Source organism: Lemur catta, chromosome 1 (genome assembly GCF_020740605.2).
Source record: "Lemur catta isolate mLemCat1 chromosome 1, mLemCat1.pri, whole genome shotgun sequence".
Lineage (NCBI taxonomy): Eukaryota > Metazoa > Chordata > Mammalia > Primates > Lemuridae > Lemur > Lemur catta.
This window is the reverse complement of record NC_059128.1, coordinates 243,784,563-243,807,457: the sequence shown is the minus strand read 5'-3', so window position 1 is coordinate 243,807,457 and position 22,895 is coordinate 243,784,563. Positions and strand designations below refer to the sequence as shown.

The 22,895-nt window shown below is 35.8% G+C and overlaps 1 protein-coding gene across 3 annotated transcripts in view; it reads left to right on the top strand.

Moving 5' to 3' along the window:
- Nucleotides 1–22,895, top strand: part of CRYBG3 (crystallin beta-gamma domain containing 3) — a 105,339-nt gene that overhangs the window by 34,949 nt on the left and 47,495 nt on the right. For all 3 annotated transcript variants that reach the window (XM_045540423.1, XM_045540424.1, XM_045540425.1), the window contains exons 4-8: nucleotides 8,645–14,876; nucleotides 16,181–16,225; nucleotides 16,470–16,585; nucleotides 17,576–17,723; nucleotides 22,378–22,514. In XM_045540423.1, coding sequence (XP_045396379.1) covers nucleotides 8,645–14,876; nucleotides 16,181–16,225; nucleotides 16,470–16,585; nucleotides 17,576–17,723; nucleotides 22,378–22,514 — 6,678 coding nt within the window. The remainder of the gene's footprint in view (nucleotides 1–8,644; nucleotides 14,877–16,180; nucleotides 16,226–16,469; nucleotides 16,586–17,575; nucleotides 17,724–22,377; nucleotides 22,515–22,895) is intronic.

Here is a 22,895-nt window from a genome sequence, read left to right as displayed (position 1 = left end):
AGCCTGTTAATTGAGGGGATTGGAAAAAGTATTCTGTAATGTCCCTACTACTAGGTAAAAAGTTATTGTTCTGTGTACCATGTAGGTAATCTTGGACCTTTTGAGCTATTTTAGGAGGTGGCACTAACACCTTTTAGGTGATAAATTTGTCTTAGTACAAGATTTATTTCTTCCTTGAATGGGAGTGTTTTCTGTTGTATAAATTACTCATACATTAGGGCAGGCCATGTATTCAGTATGTGCATTTTGGGATCAAAAAGGGTGGTAAGGTATGTATTCCCATTCTAGCAATATATTTTCTTTGTGGAATCCAATTAAATGGGTTAAGAAAGCAATTAAATGGACTGTGTTCATGAAGCTAGCTTTATGAACTTTTTACACAGTCATGAGAAACTAAAATCTTGCATAAATTTAAGGAGCATTTTACTACCCTTTTTTTCTTTCTTTGTCTAACAAACAGGCACCAACTTGTTTTTCCTTTTATTCAAATGAGCTAGAAGGAATATTTTCTATCCAAGAAATGTTTATAAGTGTTGAGTCCATTAGACATCTTTTGTAACATCAAAGTATTCATTTGTAACTAACAAGGTTCTGTTTTGTTGATTTTAATTTTACCTCCACCTGAGAATTTATTATTTGAAGGGGTCATCTGTAGTCAGATATAAATAATAACTTATAGTTACATACTTCTTTGTAGTTTCAAAGTGTCTGCATGTGGGTGTTTTCAGTTAATTCCTCTTAGCAAGCTTTCAAGATAGGCACAGACCCGTCTTACATTTGTGAGAACTGAGACCCAAATAGATGAGAGTTTGCCCATCAAGAGTGATGTGGTGGGGCTTGCTCTACCAGATTTTAAAATGTACTGATAAAGCTGTGGTATTTGAAACAGTGTCGTTCTGATGTCACATTTACTAGACATTTAAATGGAACAGGGTAGACAGTCTAGAAATAGACCTTCGTCTTTGTGATTTGAACCCTTGAATGTGATGGCATCACAATTCTGTCAGAAAAAGAGACTTGGGGGAAATTGGTTTGTAGAAAAAAAGAAAAGGTGTAGATAGGTCCTTCTCTTATTTTTATATTAAAATAATATAGAATAAAATAATATAGAATAACAAATGTTAAAAAAACAAAAAATTAAAAACCATAAATATACGTGAATTATTTATTTTGGTGAGAAATGACTTTCCATGCATAATAGCAATGGAAGGTATCAGGAAAAAGCTTGGTGGGTGAGATTACTCCCAGTTTTCAAAATCCTCTATGTCAAATAACATAAGCAATGATAAATTTAAATGGCAAATGAGAAAATTATATGCAAAATTTATGACAGGAAATGCCTTAACTGATAAGCAATTTAGACACTACTAATAGGAAAAAAAGGGCAAACAATGTCAACAAATCCAATAAAAGAAATATAAATTGCTAAAAAGTAAGTGAAAATTTTTCACTAACAAGGAAATGTAAACTAAAATGAGATAATTTTTTTTTGTAAATTGATAACAAGATTAATAAATGATAATAACGTGAGTCAGAATTGATAAGGCTGGCATTCATATACACTGCTAAGAGTGGGGTGTCATTTGGTAACTTGTTTTAGGCAATATATGTCTATTGGCAATATATATCAGGAGCCTTAAAAAGTTTATAGGTTATTTCTGATGATGTACAAAGGTGTTTATTGAAACATTATTTATAGGAACATATATTTGGAAACAAATGTTCAGCAGAAAAGTGGCTAAATTATGCTTCCATAATAAAAGATTGTCAAAGCCAGTGCTATTCAAAGTGTGGTCCTTGCAGCAGCAGCAGCACCGGAGAGCTCGTTAGAAATGCAGATTATCTGATTCTGATGGGGAATCAGTATCTCTGGGAGTGGGGCCCAGCAATATTCTAATGACCTCCCCTGGTGACTTTTTTGCATGCTTGTATTTGAGATCCAGCATTTTAAAGTAATTTAAAATGGTGAGGATTTTGAGGCCAATTATGCAGGAAGTGGGTAGAATGGAAGGCTGGTGGTTTTTTCTCCTTTGGTTTTGGTTAGTTTGGTCAGGTTTATTTCTTTGGTACTGGACAATAAAAAAAAAATGAGAGGATACTGTTCCCCTTATTTCTAAAGCCCTCCTTATTAACAGAATAATTGTTTGAGGCAATTCTCCAGAAGCACCTCAGTAAAGAATGGTGATTTTTGATTTAGGGGAAAAGGAAAAGACCACTGGACTCCAGTTGACTGAGATACAGATTTCTTCCAGGCCTAACTTTGGAAATCCCACAGTTTATCAGTCTTAGAATTATAGTTTCAGTAACTTCCCATTGACAATTGTCAATTTGTTTAAGAATTATAATTTAGAAGTTGAATACCATTTTGGTAATAGAGTGACAGTATGATTAAGGACTGCTCACAATAGATTCTAGATGCTATTTAAATAATTTATCTAGATAATTATTTACTAATAATTTTGAAAATCTGCATTTTAAATGTTAAAATTATTTTGGTTCTGTAGGTAGAGGATGGTATATGGATACAAAATTACAGCTAGATAGAAAGAATAAATTTTAGTGTTCTATAGCACTGTAGGATGACTACAGTTAGCAATAATTTATTGTAGATTTTCAAACAGCTAGAAGAAATGATTTTGAATGTTCCTAACGCAAAGAAATGATAAATGGTTTTGGTGATGGACATGCTAATTATGATCATTACACATTGTATATATGTATCAAAACATCACTCTGTGTATGCCATAAATTTATACAATTATTACATGTCAATTAAAATAAATTTAAAAAAATGAAGAACCTATACTTTTGAAAATGCTAGGAATTTTTAGTTTCACTTACAAAAATTTCAATTTTATGTTTGTATAGGGAAGAATGGCTTAACTGAAGGTTTTACTAAGTTGCCTTTCTCATGCATGAATATTCCTTCTTTTTGTGGGTATTGATAATCAGGGTGTATTAAAAAGAGATAATGGCTTAATTTAGACAACTGAATAACATAACCTGTGCTGTATAACACTGCCCATTACTATACTACTAAACATACTTTTATGATTGCCATTAGTACAGTTTTCAAAATTTAGACAGGTTGTTACAGGTTAAATATCCCTTCTTTGAAATTCTTGGGACCAGAAGTGTTTTGGGTTTTTTTGTGATTTTTGGAATATTTACATATACATAATGAGATATTTTGGGAATGGAATCCAAGTCTAAAAATGACATTCATTTATGTTTCATGTACACTTTACATACATGGCCCAAAGGTAATTTTCTACATTTTTAATAATTTTGTGCATGAAACAAAGTTTGTGTAAATTGAACTGTCAGAAAGCAAAGGTGTCAGGTGTTAATTTTCCACTTGTAGCATCTTGTTGGCACTCAGTAAGTTTTGGATTTTGGAGCATTATGGATTTTGGATTTTCATATTAGGGATGCTCAACCTATACCTATTATGTGAAGTAAATTAAAATTCTCTTCAAAAGACAATATAAAGGACTTCATCTTCACTTAGTTAAAAATAATAAACAGCTTTGTAATTGTTTTTCTATACAGTTGACTATGCAAATTTCATTTTCAATATAAAAGCATTAGGGAAACCTGTTTGGTAATAGGTAACATTTTTTAGATTGTTTTCTGTACATTCACTCGTGTTTCTGGTATAATTTATATAGAAAGAATCTTTATTGTTGGGTTAAACCTTTTTTAGAAAGTTCTGTTATAATTCTTATATTAATATTTTTCACAGGTTCATATTTGTCATAATGAAAAGCTCCTCTGTCAAAACTCTTGTGTGATTTTTTTTTAATTTGCTTGTTTTGCAGCTTTTCTTTCCATAGAAAAGTTAAAATCCTTCCACATTGTGAGAAAAGATAGTTTAACTACGTAATTTGAAAGAAAATAAATTTTACTGCTAAAAAAGCTCAGTCGTATTTTCCTACAATTGAATTAGGTACTTCTGCTATAAGGACAGTTTTTATTTTCAGGCTGCTATTACAGAATTTTCTTTGAAGAATGATACATCTTTAGTTGACCTTTGTAGTATCAAGTGTATCAAATTTATCCAGAATAGAGTATACCCATATGTAGTACACAGAGGCTTAGTAAACCTTCACAGCATGAATATATATGTCTTGGGCTGAAGTCCATAAAACCTTTTCAAATTTTTAGTACCTACACCTATTCTCTTAAATATTTAAAATTTCAAGACATTTTACTTTTTTCAAACTATTATTTGGATTACATACCTTTGGTATACAGGATAAGCTATCAGACCCATGTACAGTTATATAATACATAAAATCAATACTCCCTTTTCTCGTTCAGCTTGTGAAAATACACTTTTTCAATTTTCCATCTTCAGCTTATTTTTAAAGTTATATGTTTTTGGCATTTCTGTTTTATTTACTAAGGAAAAAATTAAAAATTTTAGGACAATTTTATGATCTTAATATTATTCAATTTTGGTGACTTAACTGCACCCCAAGAAAGAATGATGTACAAAATAGACAATGTTGGAATGACTTTAAAAGTAGGAGTGTACCTCTTCAGTACCTGAAAGGACTAATTATAACACATGAAGCTTAGCTTGAAACTTTGATGTTCAGTGCTTTAAATATGATAATGATAATATAGTTGTTTAATATAAAAATGCATTTTTTAGCTACAAGTATATATAAGGTCATAAATATGAAATGTCCAATTTTGAATCAATAGTTTATTATATCTCAAGAAGCAATACAGTTATTCAAAGTATGGGCCTAAACTATGGACACAGTTTTGCCATGTCAGTGGTAGCTTGTTTATGCCAGCAGTGAAGAAGCCTGGATAGTGAATGGCGATGAAGTCATGAAAGGCATTTTCCACAGCTTGTGGAGAATTGAATATTTTTCCTTGCAAGAAGTGGTCCAAAGCCTGTAAGAAGTGTTAGTCATTTGGTGCAAGGTCTGGTGAATACAGTGGGTGACGGAAAGCTTCCAAGTCCAGCTGCTGTAGTTTGAGCAGCATTGTTTGTGCGACATGTGGGTTGAGTGTTGTCTTGCAAGAGGATTGGCCTGTCTCTGTTGACCAATCTCGGCTGCTTAATGGCAAGCATCTTCATCATTTTGTCCAATTGGTTGCAGAGGACATCTGCTGGAATCTGATCGACGAGGTTTCATGAAGCTGTAGTGGACGGTACCAGTGCTGGACCACCAAACAGAAACCATTAGCTTTTCTTGGTGAACATTTGGTTTTGAACTGTGTTTCAGCATCTTCATCTGTATCCAACCATTGTGCCAAATGCCTGAAATTGTCAAAAAGGAATCTATTTTTTTACCACACATAGCAATATGGTATAGAAATGATTCACCATTATGTTGTGACAGCAAAGAAAGGCAAGCTTCCAGATGATTTCTCTTCTGATGCTCATTTAATTCATGTGGTACCCATTTATCCAGCTTCTTTACCTGGTCAATTTGTTTCAAATTGTCCCATATTGTTGGAATAGTAATGTCAAATCTTGCTGCTAATTCACGCGTAGGTTGAGATGGATTCATTTCCACTACAGCTTTCAGCTCATCATTATCCACCTTGGTCTCAGGTCGCCCATGTGGCTCATTTTTAAGATTAAAATCACTAGAATGGCACTTCTCAAAACATCAACATACTGTGCATTCATTAGCCACATCCTTTCTAAACACTTAATTTATGTTTAAAGCTGTCTGCGTAGCATTTGTTCTACAATGGAACTCACATTCGAAAATAACACAAATTTTTGACTTTTGCATGGTTTCACAAAAATTGCTCTAAAAAAATTTTGAAAGATGATCACAAGCCAAACTGTGCATTTGAGAAAATGAGTATATACTTTCACAATAAAAATAAAAAAGTGTCAAAGTGAAATGTCAGAGATACCAACTGTCAAACTTAGTACTTAAGGAAATTGGACATTTCATACTTAGTAACCTAATATTTCCACCACAGGTGCTGCAGGAGTTGAAACTAGTGCATATAAATCAATTTAATCATTTTAGTTGAAAGTATTCTGAAAGCCCTAAAAAATGTAAAACAGTGATCCTTCACAAAAGATTCTAAAACTACCAAAAGTCATTATTATAATGAGTTGAAATGTAGTGGTCTTTTCTTTGTGCTTTATTTTATCAGAGATCCTTTCAGATCAAAAGCTGCATTGATGCAGGATAAAATATTTTGAGATCTCATTAGAGAGATGGTAGTAAGAGAACCTAAATTTACTATACTTAAAAAATAAAATTCTGATCCTTATCTCTTCTTACTTCTGTTGACATCATGAGCATTTCTTTGGATATTCATTTCTTCAGAATTATTTTGGTGATCCTTTGGGGAAAAAACATTGCAGCCTCTTGACCCTAGGTTTTAGGTATAAAACATTAAATCTTCAAAAGAAAAAAAAAACCTGTCATTTATTCAGACCTCTGGATCTTTATATGTTCTGAAAGGCTTTTGTATTTTCTGAATAATTTATGTATTTTGATATGAGATTTCACCGATAACATTAATTTACCTATGTATATTTTTCTCTTCTTGCATATTTTCATAGACAGATTGACTCACCCAACTTTTTTCCCATTATTTGTTTTATTGCATTTATCCCTTTATTCATTCAATTTTTTTGGGAAATTACAAGTTAAATGTTTAGTAAACTTATTGCCATGTGCACTTTGAGTAAAACATGACAAATTATCAAAATTAGTATGAAATATCACTACATAATAAAATTAAATGTGTACAAAATTTTTTTCTCCACGTTGCATATAACAATAGGATTCATATCTAAGGACACTTTGCACTTAGTTTTCTGATACATAGAAGTTGTCCAATATTTATTTAAATATTTATGTCATGAAGTGGGCTCTGTGTAAGATGTTTACATAGATTAATAAAAACAATCCACTGGACTTTGTCGTCAAAAGGATTAGATTTTTAAAAAATACCTATAAAGAAAGACCCAAATGTCAAATGATGGTGCCTTATCCAGCTTTTGTCTTTGTTTCATAAGTCTTTGACCTAACCTGAAACTCATACAGCAACTAAAACCAGTTTTGCAAGGCAAAGCTTTTCTCTACACATCTCCTTTAGCTGCTTCACAATGGACAGTAAAAGTAAATGAATGTAACTAACACAACTTTTTACGGTAGTGGTGTGTTAGTATTTTAGGGACCAGCAGTTGTACAGGTTGAGATGATCTGTTTCTGCTAAAATAAAATTCAGAAAGTATGTAAGAGGCAGAGTTGATGACATTTTTATGTGTCAAAGGAGATTTACTGTCTGTTTTATCTTTTAGAAAAATCTAGCATTCTTAATGTTACTGCTTTAAAGTTGTTGATAAAATGTATGTTTAGGTATATACTGATAAATGGATTTCTTAATTATTCCTATGGATTCTTTGGTAATGTTTTGTTTAACCTGAAATCAAGTAGAACACACATCAGATTTTTCTCCCATATGGTTTTATATTCAGGACACTAAAATGTAATTAGAGTTCAGAATTTAAAACACTTTGATATCACCTGTAAGAATTAAGATACTACTCTAAAATAGATTACTTAGCATTTAGTATCATTGCTTTACTTGGTGATTCATTAATTTACAAAAAGGTATTATAGTACTTACCAAATCTTGTGTGGGGCACTTAAAAATACAATGATGATTAAGGCCAGTGGGGAAAATAAATAAGTGCGTAGATCTTTATTAAGGTGGCAAGTGCTGTGTGTGTGCATCCATAGATCAGAAACTATATCCACCTTAGTAGTAGAGAGTTAGGTTTGCAGTGGGGATGATTTGTGAGCTGAGTCTTAGGGGACATCAGAGTTTCTCTCTGATGCTGGAATTGAAGGACAGAGAATGGTGTGTGTGAAGGGCTACAAGGCAGCATGGTGTGAGAAACCCACAGGGGTGGATTCTTCAGAGGAAGTTGGGTGCCAGGAGCATCAGGAGCTTTATGCTGGGGTTGGTTCTCTACCTTTTCTAGAAATCCTTTTTGATTTCTGCATTTACCCAAACAGTTTAATACTTACTACAAGAAGTGAATGTTTGAAGAACTGAACACATGAGAATTTTAAAGGCACTTCTGTCACTGATTGAGTTAACAAATATACACTGAGTGCTTACTGTGGGCTAGACATCTTGCCATGTGTTTTCCTGTAAAACTTCTCCAACTTGTGTGCTGAACATTGCTGTTCAAATTCACACTTAAGAGTAAAGGACTAGAAGCTTGCTGTGATGCTCTGATGTGGAGAAATCACAGTGATGTATCCATAAAATTGTACCAGTGTAAGGCACAAAGTCAGTGTGGTTCCTTAGACACTACTTTGAGATTAGAAGTAGCTCTCAAGCCTTAGGCTCATCAGCTCGTGTTCTCTCCATTAACCACAGTCAGAGACATGTATGTAATTGGGTAAGAAGGAACAGTTCCAAGGAGCTCAGACATTCTTTATGCTGCCCTGTGCTTCTTGTCAATTTATTATTTTTTTAATAAAGATAAGTTTAAAGCATTCCAGTATTTTCTCACCAAATTAGTACATATTAGGAGAAGTGGTGTTTGAAAGACATATTTTACCACAGTTGCTGGGACTACTATTAAGTGTTGTTGTATATCCTGATACTCCCATGCTGTTTCCTTTTACAGACAAACTGATGGTAAACCAGAGAGGCCTTCAGTAACATATGCAACGTATCGAGGCCCCAGACAAATTGGGAAATATTTAAAGCAACAGACTGTGTTGGCAACTGTGAATACCTTGGACAGAGAAAATGAAAGTTCTGACTCTAGTACACACACACACACTGGCCCTGAAAGTGAGATCGAGGCTGGGCTGGTGCCATCGTTGTCATCAGCTAGCACAGACTCATCTACAAAAGGATATTTGCTTGAAGATCCATTGGAAGACCCTGATTCTAGCAAAATAAGTTTCAACACAGAAAATCATCTGACAAACAACCCAGAACTGCACAATACTGCTGCTTCTAAGGCTCATTTAAATATAAATGATCCTGGGGGCCCTGAGCGAAATAGATCATCCCCTTCTTCTGTGACTAACTCCAGCCACGCTGTTGAAGAATGTGACTCACAGCACCATTTAAGTTGTGTACCAGTTTTTCAGACTGACAAAAATTTGGTATGTTCAGCATTGTTGACAGAAAGTAAGAGCAAAGTGCCTTGCAGTCCGGATTTTCAAAGGCTAACTACAGTGGAAAATACGATAAAAGAAAACAGCTCTGTGTTGAGTAATAGGACATTGGTGCAAAGAGAAGAGCATGTTACGCCTCAGAGCCCTGCTATTTCTGACTCCTCTTCTAGTAAATCTGATGGGAGTGACACTACTGAACAAGAAAGTACAAATTTGCCAAGTCCAAATAAATCAATTAGGCATGAAGTTCTGCAGCTGCCAGAGAGTGAGTGTTCTGACAAGCAAACTGTAGATAACTCATCAAAGCAGTCTGCCAATCACACCGGTGCCACTGCTCTTCAGAGACATGCTGTGACAGACACAGAACTTGTAAATGAAGGAAAGAGGTTGTCCGCTCAAGACTCACAGAAAAATTTGGCTGTTACAGAAATCAGGCCAGAAACAGAAAGTGCCTCAGCTGGTGAACCTATAACTTCAAGTCATGTAAAAGCTCCAAAAGATAAAATTGAGTCATCACCCAAAGGTACTGACCAATTGTTTGAAACAGAAGCCAAAAATCTTGATTTCAGGCCACATGACAAAACTCCTCACATTATTAGAAAAAATCAAAGGGACCCAGCCTCTGTAAAATACATCGGTGAATCGACAATTGTAGCAAACTTAGAAAGTATTAATAAAATAGCACCTGCATCAAATTTTGAACTTAATAGAAATCACATTTCCAAATCTCCTCTTGACTCTGAGAGTCCTCAACAAGCCGAACTATCACCTGATGCTAAAACAGCTCTTACCCTTGACTCTAAAAAATCAAATTTCAATACTTCACCTCCTACCTTTGTTTCTGCAGTTGGGATGTTGAGCAAGTTAGATATTCCTGTTTTAAAGAATGAGGGTTCCTCTGTGCTCATTGAAACTGCGGATGTTGTTGGCATTTCCTGTCAGCCTACTAAGCATCAAGAAGAAAATGTGACAGATCCTGTGGAGGCTGCAGACAGGAAGAGTCCTCCTGCTCCACCTCACTGTGAGCATGCACCTGCAGTTCTTGATTCCAAAGACATTCTTCTTGATAGTGAAAAATGCCAGATTCCTCTAGGTCTTGAAGCTAGTGGCACTTACTTAACTGGGATGGACCCACTGAATTTTGAGTCTGGAAGCCTCTCTAAGGAGCACAATTCCACTTCATCTCAAGACCCTAATAAAGCAGAATTAATGCCTTCAAACACTAATGCAAGTAAGAACATGATAGAGAAATTTGATTCTCTGTCCTTGGAAACCAAAACTGATAACATTGCTAAAATTTTGTCAAACACTGAAGTTGATGGTCAGAAGAGTGTTCCTGTTGAATCTCAGTCTGGAAGAGGAAAAACAATACCCTTGTCCAAGATACCTGTTTCCCAAACAGAGCCTGGAGACATTTCTCAGGATAAAATTTTTTCTTATCCATTTGAAATTACAGATGAGCCAGAAAAGCCTATTTTATCGGAATTAACTTCTCTAGAATTTGAACAGTACAAAAGTTTTCAACCGATGGACCATAAGGGGATTAAAGAGAAATGTTCACCTTCTAGCCTTAAAGAGAATCGTCAAGCTGAGGTTCCTCCATTTGCCTCTAAATATCAGGGTACACAAAAAACAGAAGTAGACACCTTAGCCTCTCCTCCTGCTCTTCTCAAAAGTATTATATCTGGGATTTTACCACCTGTTCAGGGTGAGAAAGTCATTAGGCAGACAATACAGAATTGTGATGTCAATATTTGTGTGGTTCATCAATCTTTGGATAATTGTGGGACTAAAGAGATTTCTGGTCTCCCAGAAATGGCACAACTGAGCTTATCTAATATTTCTCCAGAATTCCAAGAAACTGACAGCATAAAAGTAAATTCACCTTTTCTAGGTTCTGATATCAATTTGGAAAAAAATATTTTTGCATCTGAGGATTTGAAGTTTCTTAGTGTACCTTCTGTGCTGAGATCAGGAAAGAAAGCCTCATCTCACAGAAAGAAAGAGAACACTCGTTTTCTAAGTGGTGGTACTGATAATGTGTCTTGTTCCTCTAGTCACTCTGAAGAAGTTAGTGTGGTTATAAATTCACATAAACCCCCAAATAATCTTGATTCTGTAAGAGTCACCAAAGATCTCACATGTGAAAGCACCTCTTCAACTAACCTGCTGTATCCTAATAGCTCCTGTTTGGAATTTGAAATACCTATCTCAGTAGGGGCAGAAGTGACCCCATTTCAGAAACATTTTGGGGTTCATACAGGGAAGGTATCTCTTGATTTCCCAACCGCTGCCCAATTTGACAATCCCATGGAAGCAGAGACTGGAGCAGTTGCTGGGACTCCAACGTCAGTTAACAGCTCAAGCCAGCCGTGTTCTGAAGCATCTGCTGAACACATAGAAGCTAGGAGAAGGGCACATGACCAACTTTTGGACCTTAAAAGTGGTTTACTCAAAAAGGCTGATACATTGACTGAGGAGATTTTTAATTCTGTCAGGGAAGAACTAAAATCCAAACACACAGTTGGTACCTGCCAGGAGCTAATAACCATAGACGGGATAATGAATCCAGGTGCCCCAAAAGAAGACATCCCTGAGAAAAACCCATCAGAAGTGATGCTAACAGGGATCCAACTGACAGAGGGTTTGGAAGAGCAGGGTATGGAAAATGTGTCAGAAGTCAAAGAAGAGAAGGCTGGTGTTTCAACTACAGCTGGTGAGAAGAGTCTCCTTTTTGATTCTGATGCAACGAATGTATCTTGTTTGTTAGAAGAACAAGCTAGGGAATTAGTCAATGAGATTATTTATTCAGCCCAAGAAAAATTGACAAATGATGCTTTTGAAGATACTGAGGATACCTGGGATTCTGAACTTCAGGCTAATACTTCAAAAATTCTGAACAGTGATAATGTTAAGCCACATGATGTAGTTAGGGAGTTCTTGGTATCAGAACAGGCAGTTAATCAAAGCACACATGAAATTAGTGAAAATAAAATATTAAGTAGATTCTTCTCTGTAAGTAACCTAGTTAGTGGCACAGAGTCAATTAAAGGAAGAGAAATTGTTCTCTACCAAAAATCCCCATTTTTTGGAAATGGAGCTGGACAGTCTGATAGTATAAATTTGCAGGAATCAGATGCTGTTTTACTAGCTAATGACATGCCACATAAAGGGTTAGATGATAGGGTAAAAACACATTTATTTTGCAGTGAGGACTGTAAGGAAACAACAGAAGTAGAGTATGTAGATAATCACAAAACTGGGACAGAGGGTACAAGAACTCTTGTATTAAATTTCAAATGGCCTCCATTTGTGAATGATGACATCCATGCCCCTGGTACATCCAAAAGCAGTTTGTCTGATAGTCTTGTATGTATGTCTGAAAAAAGCTTGCTGGGACATAGTAAAAGCACACCTCTTGCAGTGTCAGAAGTAGGGAAAGTACACAAAAAGGATAACGAAGCAAATATAGGAAAAATCGAACTTATGCCTTCCATGTTAGAGATGGGAAAAACAAACAAAAAGAATGCTGAATTGAACATTATGAAATATGAGGTAGTCCCTCCAATGTTAGAAATGGGAAGAACACATAAAACAAATGTGGAACTAAATATCACCAAAACTGAGCCAAGAGCTGACGTTTTTAATATGGGAGAAACATACCAAATAGATGCTGAGAGGCATATTGAAAAAACTGAGGTATCACCTGTTACTTTAGGAGTGGAAAAATCTTATAATATGAAGGCTACTGAAGGAGATGTTGGCAAAACTGAGTTGATGCCTGTTATGTCAGAAGCTAAAAATATCTACCAAAAGGATGCTGAAGGGGATATCGCAGAGACAGAGGTGACACCCGTTACAGTGGAAACGGAGAGTATTTGCCAAAAGCACCCTGAAGGGGATGTTGGCAAGACCAGGGTGACGTCTGTGTTAGAAGCAGAAAATTACTACCAAAAAGGTGGTGAGGGGATTACTGAAAAAGCTGAAGTGCTACCTCTTACATTAGAGGTGGAAGATACTTACCAGAATGATGCTGAAGGGGATATTGTGAAGGGTGAAGTGACACCTGTGGGGTTAGAAATGGAAAATATTTACCCAAAGGATGCTGAAAGAGATAGTGGCAAAACTGAGGCAATGCCTGTTATGTTAGAGGTAGTAAATGTTTTACAAAAAAATGCAGAAGGGATTACTGGAAAGACTGAGAGGCCTGCGTTGGAAATGGAAACTGCTTACCAGAAGGATGCTGAGGAGGTCATCAGGAAAACTGAAATGGGACCATTTGTGGTAGAAGTGAATGAATCACACAAGAAGGCAGCACCTGCCTCCTTAGACATGGAAAAAGCACGCAAGAGGAATGCTAAAGAGACTATTGGAATGAGCGTGTCCATGCCCTCTATGATAGAAATGGAAAGAACATCCCCAGAAGATTCTGGTGGGGATACTGAGAGACACAGAGTGTTACCCACAGTGGTGGATGTTGAGAAAACACGTGGAACAGGACTGGAATTTACCATTACACAAGTGGAGGCCATACCTCCCATATTTGAAGCTGAAAAGGAACCCCAGGAGTATGCTGAAGGCGGTGTTGAAGAAACGGAGGAAGAACCCACTGAAATAAAGGAAGGCATGATAGCGCACGACAGCAGACTTGCTTCATATTTCAGGGGATATGAACCACCTACGTTAAGTAAGGATTATGAGGGCTATCCAGCCTTAGCAATGCCAGATTTCCAACCTGAGGATACCGTAGTAAGGTTAGATCAAAGAATGTCTGTTACTGCGGTATGTGACAAGAGGAGAGATCTAGATTACAACCATGACAAAGGAGAATATGATTTAGCCTTTGTTTCTCAGGATGAACAAGAACATTCTTCCTTTACTATATTATATGAAGAGCCCCTTCAAGAGGAGGAGGACAAGTATGCTTCTGCAGAAGTAAGAAGAACACGGTCTGTCTTGTTTCCTGATATGTCCCCTGACAGCATGCCCGTGCTGGCATGTGAAAGGTCAGAGAGTAGAACTGACCTTGTCCATCACTTTGAAAAAGATACTAAATTAGGTGAGACATTTGATAGTGATAGTTCAGAAATGTTCTTATCAGTGGAGGCCAAAAGGTACAAAATTTACCCCTTAGCTTTGTCTCCCATCTATGAGGACGACAGCTCACAGGAGGACATTCTCTCCAGTGAGGTCTCCCCGGGTCACCATGGCTCCATGAAATCAAGAGAGAGTGAAAACCAGCCCTCTTCTGTTTTATCGCTTCTCCAGTCGGTGTCAGAGCGTTTAAAGATGAATTTTGATGGAAATGACAGACAGGCAGCTGAGACGGAAGAGGAGGAGGAGGAGGAAGCAGCATTGTATAAAGGAGGCCTGAGAGCTCAAAGGAGGGAGCATGTTACCTTCCAGTTGCTAGATTCTTCCATCCCATTTTACCCTGAGGATGACCAGGAAAGCACTGAAATTTCTAAGAATTCATATGTCACGTCAAATGAACCTACTACCTCCAATTTGCAAATTGGTCTGTGGCCAGAAAAGGCCTCATTTCTCCAAAAATCTGACCTTACTTCTAAACTACATTCTTCTTTAAAGAGTGCATATCATCAGTATTTGCAGACTTCCAAAACTCATTCCTCGGAAAAAGGAGCCAGATTTGGTGGGATTTTTCAGGAGCCGGTGTCAAAGTATTTCCGTGTTCAAGACAACTCAGGCAGATTGAGCCCATTCGTAGAGGTAAGTTGTTTTGTTTATTACCTAGTGAAGCAAAGCTTTGAGTCATGAAGTTATCTAAATTAAGCTTATTAAGAAAATCAGTGCTTGGAGGTTGTATGGTTTGTTTTTTAAAAATACCAGATTTATTCTTTGGTTGAAGTGTATCGTAACTCATGTATTTTAGTGCACTGTTACATTGGGAAAGCAAAATTCTTTGGTCAGAATTTAAAAAGCATAATAGAAAAGCAAGTTACTTTGCAGTCCTTCACTAACATTTTTCAAACTAAATTAAGTGACAACATTCTGAATTTCTCAAGGTACTGAACATGGGAAAATTGTCAGTGTCCAAGTAGCTTGTGTATCTCATGAAAATATTTCTGTTGGGTGAAATTTTTAAGTATTTGCTTGACAGCAGCCTCTTACTGTAGTTGCTGATATTCATACAAAGCAGGGCAGTGAACAGCCTAATTTGAATCAAAAATTGAAAACATTGTAACTGGAAAATGTTTCAAAATTCAGTTACATTTTTCTTTGATTTGGAAATTTAAATGTTTAATATAGTATATTTATTGAACGTGGGACTTTCCTTTCTGGCATTCCCAAGGTCATGATACTTTCTGGAGAATTCCCAAGGCCTGCATCTTTACCTTGGACAGCCTTAGTAGCAAATAGTAATACTTGAAGACCAACTGGTACCTTGCAAAGCAGTCATTTTAAAAGAAACGATGGGATTTACAGAAATGTTTCTTTCATGGTTCTCCATTGCCCTACCAAATTAAGTGGAATGTCTTCATTCTCTGTTATAAGGCCCCAAGTTCTTGTCTCCCCAGGGTGTGGTTACACACTCTGTGTTTCCTACCACCGTACTTTCTCCCATGATGGTTCTCTTCCTGGAATTTCTTTCTCAATTATCCCAACTCCAACCTAGCACGTTTTTTCACTCACTGACATCCTTTTTTTCAAGACCCTCTCAATAACACTTTCTCAGAAAAGCCTTTTCTGAAGCTCCTTGTGCCATCACCTACCTCACCTCCAAGCAGGTGCCATTTCCATAACCTGACATTTCCATAGTATTTTACCTGTGGGTCCCCCACTTAGAAGAGTTATGCCAGTCGTGGTCATTTATTTCCCCCTTGTAAGCTATGTGCTGCTTGAAGGCAGAGATGACATTATTTTCCTGTATATTTGCGTTTATATTCCTTGTATCTAGAGAAGCTCCTTGCTTATAATGGTCTCTAAGTAAATATGTGATGAAAATGAAAACGAACTATGTATCTTTCTACTGATGTTTCTTAAGCCTTACTTTTCTACTTTTATTATTTCAGAATATTGACAAACAAACTCTCAGATGTAACCCAAGACCTGGGAAGGTAAGCATAACTTTCTCAAGTAGACTAAGATAAAAGATGAAAAATAAGGTTGCTTTTAGGCTTGAAGAGATTAAGATAAATACTTTTAACTGACTTAAAAAATGATTATTTTAGTCAAGGATTTAACATCTAAAGTAATATTTGCTTTTATGTATTTAGGATATTTTTCTATATTCTAGGACAATTTAGAATTTAAAATACATTCTAAAAATTAGTTATTGTGCCTATTTACTATATGTTGCAGATGGTTATCTATGATCTACATCGAAGTAAATGTAAACAAGAGGTTTACTGTAATATTCCTGATGCTACGTCATGGTTGTTTCCGAATGGGGTACTAATAAAAGTTGTAAGGGGCTGGTAAGAAATCTCTTAAAATTTTATAGCATATTTTGTGTAACTAAGTATGTCTTCTTACCATTTATGCTTTCTTTGTATCTTTTTTATTAAAGTTATATTCTCTTTCCCTAGTTTTTGATTGAATATTTTGAAACATTGTTAGTGTTTTATAACTTAATTTTTCTCTTTATTTACTATAACAGAAAATGTCTAATTTTCGTTCTTAAAGCCAGCAGCAGTGAAGTTGTGAGATGTTAATATATACAATCTAGACAATCGATGCCATTCTGTAACTGCATTATTAGTAGGATGAGTTTGGCAGGTCGAGTTGGTTGCTTCAGTGGAATGAAGCATAGTTTTGAAAATGAGTTGAGAATTTGTGGGATGCTAAGGAATGTGACGGCCACACAGCTAAAATCACTTGTATAGCTGACCTGCTCAAGAAGTGAAGGAATCTTTGTATGGTCTAAAAGTGAGGGAAAATGTTATTTATTATTACTGACCATATCTCATGGACATGCTGGAGCTAGAATTTCCTTGTCCAGTGTTTAGGTTAACCCCTGGTCAGTATGGTGTAGGGTTGTCTTCATATAATAAAATGTGACACATGTCCTATATTATCCAGCAATAGAAAAATTAGCGTAGAAGTATAATCTGGAATTATTAAACTATCATTTTAATATAAATGTATAGCTTTGTGTATACGACATCTATAAAGTGCATGTATACATAAATAGAGACATAGGCATATATTGTGGTACTATGTTCAGGAAGTATTTTTATTTCTAAGTTGTATGCACTTTTATTTTTTCTTTACTTTTACTTTTTGTCTATGCTTAAACTAGCCTATATTGTTGTTTCAAAAATAGGATTATATGCTAATAGTGGAAGATAATCCAATTTAAAAAAATTAAGTACATAAAATGGTCTGTGATACTAAGTATCATTTGTTTTATGCCTCATTTCTTAGAAAATTAAATATAACTGGTCATTGCATTTATATTTGTTTAGCTGGATTTTATATGAGAAACCACATTTCCAAGGTCAGAAATGTGTGTTAGAAGAAGGGGAAAAAGTGTTAAATCGTGATTGGATTCTTCAGAACAGAAGGCATCCACAGAGAAACTTTGTATTGGGTTCCATCAAACGTGTGTTAAAGGTAACAGCTGTTGATTTCTCCCCTATATTTTATTTCATGTCATCATATAGTAAAACTGTGCTGTGGCCTAGAAGTGTTTAGAAATGGTTGGTAATATTTTTGCTAATGTTATTAATCTTCATTATCATTGATAATCTTGTGAATTTATATAAAGCATAAGAGTGAATGATAGCTAAAAATATTAACAATAAACTGTTTCATAAAATGGTACATGATGTACTGTATATATTTTTACTAAGAGGAGTATACTGTTCAGAAATCTTTAGGAAAAAAGGCTGATATTACCAAGTATATCTTTTTCTCTAGTGTAGATTGCTACATCTTAGTGTGTGTGTGTACATGTGTTTGTGTGTATTAGGGGAAGTAAAGAAAGGTGGATGAGAGGAAAGGAAAGTGTTGCTTTTTTTTTTTCTTTTAGAAAATATTAATGCTTAGATGAGGAAGGTCTTCCAATATAAAACAATATAAAAGTTCTGTGATTTAGAGGAGAGGTGAATTAGTGACAAGGACAGATATCAGATAAGGACAGAATTTTCCCATGTATTCTGAAGATTTCCTTCAGCAGTGGTGTAATACATGCATGATATCGAGCAGTTACTCGTGTGATAGTCATGTGTGTATATGTATGTATACATTTTTTCAAGTATAGAGGTTTCATTTATATACTTAAAAAATGTAAGTGGACCCTGTCGTGATGGTTTGGATCGATGTTATTAAACTCTCGATGGTTGCACAACTATACAGACAAATTAAATATAGCATACAGAAAAACTCAAGCTTTCATAAAAGATTGCCTTTTTGTGTGAGTCAATATTTTCTGCAAAAATGTAAATATTTATATATCTAGCAAATATTTGAGCTTGCTTTTGGACCCAATGCCGTGGTGGGCCCTGGAATAGAAATATAAGTGAGATGTAGTCCCCTTACTTTAGGTTGCTTAAAGTCTGGGGGAGAGACAGATGAGTCACATGACCATATGATGTGAGAAGTGGCCTACAGGGTCCTGTGGGCAAACAGAGGAGGGACCTCACTTGGAGGAGGCAGCAGCTGATTGGAATCTTGCAAGGATAAACAGGAGCTAGAGAGCATGAGCTAGCTAGGCTCCTAGCAGAGCCACTTTTGTTCAGATACAGAGGGAAGCATTGGTGGCTTGGTGGTGGTGCTAGATTAAGATGGGTAAAGTGGAAAGAACAGTGTCCATTTTCATTGAAAGATTTAACTGCAGGCAGTTCAGTTCTGCCAACAGCATTTGAGTGCTCACTTAATTAGCTAACCCATTGGAAATTCCTTGAAATGGATAATTAGTTTATCACTCAAATCTTCTGAGATTTATATAACTTGTGGTTTTGTGCCTTCCTTGTGAAATAAGGTACTATTCCAGGCCTAGTGGGAAAAAATATGAATAATATATGGCAAACAGTCACTCTCCCACTCCCCTGAAAATCGACAATAAAATCAAATTCAATCTGGTGAGCATGGGTATTTGCACATTCACCATTTGCTTAGAATGTGTTATAAGAGAGTAAATCATGCTTGCACTTTTTTCTTCCTTCCATTGTTCTTAGAATCATTTTTTAGTTAGTGCCCATGTGTCTTGGACAGGCTAGTAACCTTTTGTGAGGAAGGAAAATAAAGCTATTGAGCATTGAACGGAAAAGGCATTAGCATTGTTCTAAATATTTTACAAAGCAATAATCAGGCATAAAACTGCTTCCTTTTCCCAGCCTTGTCAAAATTCTGCCTTTTTGGTTGTTTCCATGCCAAATTCACCTAGGCCTATGCCAACTTTATCTTGTTTCATCATCTTAACTTTAGTTGCTCTCATCTGTGCAGTCAAAACTTTAATGTTAAGATAATTCTTTCATGATGTCTTTACTTTGCTGTGAACAGATAGCAGCAGATACCCTTAGTTATCAGCAGTTGTAGATTCCACTCAAGGGTCATCTTTGTCCCTCCTCAGTGAGAATATTAAGGATGAGAGTAGCAGTACTGTGCTTTTGTTTCTCAAATTAGAATAAATGAGTATTGCAGATCACTGTGTTCACTGTGCATTTGATATTCTTTTTAAAGGTATGACATTTTTCTTAGGTCGTGCCTTCATTAATGAGCCAAGCAAGAGTCCCTTAGATCAGGGACTCACAGTATCTTATGTAAGATAGAGACATAGATTTTCTTACTATTTTTGTTAACTGTAGTTCATTACTACCCTGTTTCTCTCCTATAACTTTGTCTCTATCTCAACTAGTTGCCATAATAGTCCAAGCTTACAAATTTCACCAGTATATTTGCAAAGTATAGCGTGACTAGAAAAGTCTGGGAGGAAGCCATGTAAACTGTTTATTATTGCTAGGTTACTATTAAGTGCCCCTAAATTGCTAGTGTTTGACTGCCTTTGTCCGTGCATACTTATACAGGTCTTCCAAAAGATGCTATTTCTGGGAAAAAGGTAGAACTTATTAGTGAAATCTTTTTCAGTCAACTAGAGCAAAAATTAGGTTCTTAGTGAAGATAGGTAAGAACATACGCCTTCTCATTTTTGTTTATTTTCTTTGTTTTTAGTAATCATTATACTTTTGCTGTTTCCTTATGTGTTGTTGTAGACTTGAATGCTTTTTCCTTTTAGAGTACACCACCCAAACATTGTTTGTATAACACAATGCAGAGGAAATTTGTTTGTGTGAGACACTTAGTTATGTATTCTGTTACTGTACTTCATATCCCTAGGGGAACATTATATGGCAGTATTTGAAATAATGTTATTCTTATTTCAAGGCATACAAAAGAGCTTTGAAGATTGACAGGTGACGGTTCTGGATATTTCTGGCTATTTTTGAGCTAAAACTTTAGAAGGAAATATACTTTTATACTTTAAAGGATATTTTAGATTATGCTTCTTTAGCATATTGCATTTTAGAACTAATTTTCTGAAAATTATCTGTGTAAATTTGCTTGCTTTTACATGTTAACAAAATGATAATTCAGTTTAGGGAAAGGTTGAAAGTCAGAAAATTTCAGTTTTAAAATTATACAAAACTTATAATCACTACAGAAATATAGTTTAGTCTCTAATAAATGTCACCTCTGTTATTGCATTTACCTATTTGGTTAAAACATATTTATTTGAATTTCACATGAAATTTGAGTTGTATATTTAAGCACTCATGAATATTGAGGTAGATTGTGGTGTGTGCAGATAGGAAGCATATCTGTAATTTCAGAGAAGGGAAAAATAATTGTGATTTTGATTCCCTAAGAAAGAACGAGGCCTTTTTTGAATTTGAACTCAACTATTATAAGAGATTTTCATAAATAAGATTACAGGCCTGGCGCAGTGGCTCATGCCTGTAATCCTAGCACTCTTAGAGGTCGAGGCGGGAGGAGGATTGCTTGAGCTCAGGAGACTAGCCTAAGCAAGAGTGAGACCCCGTCTCTACCAAGAAAAAAAAAAAAAAAAACAGCTGGGCTCTGCAGCACACACCTGTAGTCCCAGCTACCTAGGAGGCTGAGGCAGAAGGATCGCTTAGAACCCAGGAGTTGGAGGTTGCATTGAGCTACGATGACGCCACTGCACTCTACCCGGGGCGACAGAGTGAGAGGCTGTCTCAACAACAACAACAACAAAAAAAAAAAACACAAGGAAACTGAACACCCCTCCTCACAGCCTCCCACCCCTTAAAAAAAAAAAGAAAAGATTACAGATAATTCTGTAGTTCGGATGGGAGAAACATCTGCAAAGCATACAGAGGCCAGAGTGGGAGTGGAGATGCATAGAGACCAGTGTGACTACAGAGTTGTGAACATTAATGTGGATTGCTGGTTTGGTTCCATATTGTATTATAGAAAGATAAACAGAAATATGAATTTGATGTGATTGGATCTTAAGCCAAGGAGTATCATACATAAGGAAAGTGGTGTTCATGCTCGACGGGTGGTTGTGAGTAGACCCATAATTAGAATCTGGGCCTAACCAAGGACCAGGACGATGGAAATAAGTGAGAAGAGATATACACAAGTGAAATTTTAAAGGAGGATTTGATAGGACATGGTGACAGTAGGTGCATAATTTTTAAGACTGTGATGGAGTGTAGGTCAAATTTCATAATGCTTTTCTTCTTCAAACCAACTTGCACTAAAAAACCAGAATCCTACAAGTAGGAAAACAGATTTCCTTTACCCTCACCTCTAATTCCTACTTCTTTTGTCAATGTAAATTAGATAAACACACTGAAGGGGCTAGTGCCTCTCTATTTATTTTTTATGTTCCCCATGAGATCAGCTTTTATTTAACTCCCTTCCTCCCTTACGGCTTTGTTATGTTTCTAAGAAGGAAGGCTTACAGACATTTGGCACTCAGCTAGTTTGGTAAGTCTGAGCATTGCTTAATGGAATAAGCCTTTAAAAAACAAAGCAGAAAAATTGGGACAACAATTTTTCCATTAATAATATTTATAATGTTTATATTATTAACAGAACTTCTTAGAAAAACTTATTTTTTTAAAAAAATGGGCAAGGAGAAACAATATTTCCTTTATGTTGTTTTTGTGAAGAAATTCAACTGAACAATGAGAATAATTGTGACTGTGTGTCCAGAACATTGAGAATACTAGACTGTGTCTCTAGATGATTTCAAAGCCAAATTTTTTTTTTTTTTCAGGATTGCAGCATTCCAGAGATAGAGCTTTGCCCACAATCTGACCCAGCATGTTGTCCTATCTATATACAGCGGGCAGTCCCTAATTTGGAAGAACTGAATATCCCCAAATCTGTGTCCTTCACTGTGAAGTCAGGAGTGTATGTATCAGTTTCTCTTTATTACAGCGATCGATGGCCACCAAAGTTAACATTTCAATAAGTGACATACGTATTTTTGTAGTTTTTAGTTAATTTTCTTTATACTCCTAGACACTCCAGAAAGACTACTGTAGGGCTTAAAACAGATTCTGTCTTTGGATCTGATTAAGGCCTTGATGTATGGCTTACAGGAGCAGATATAGAATTCTCAGACATATTAATAGTTCTTGATAGATGGAGCCATTGTCTTTTCATCCAATAAATTTTGCAATTAAGAAATAAAAACATATCCCTGGCTACATTCTGAGAAATGTTATTAGGAAAACCAAGAAAAACAAAAAGCAAAACAAAATGAAAAAACAAGTCCCTGCCCTAAAAGTC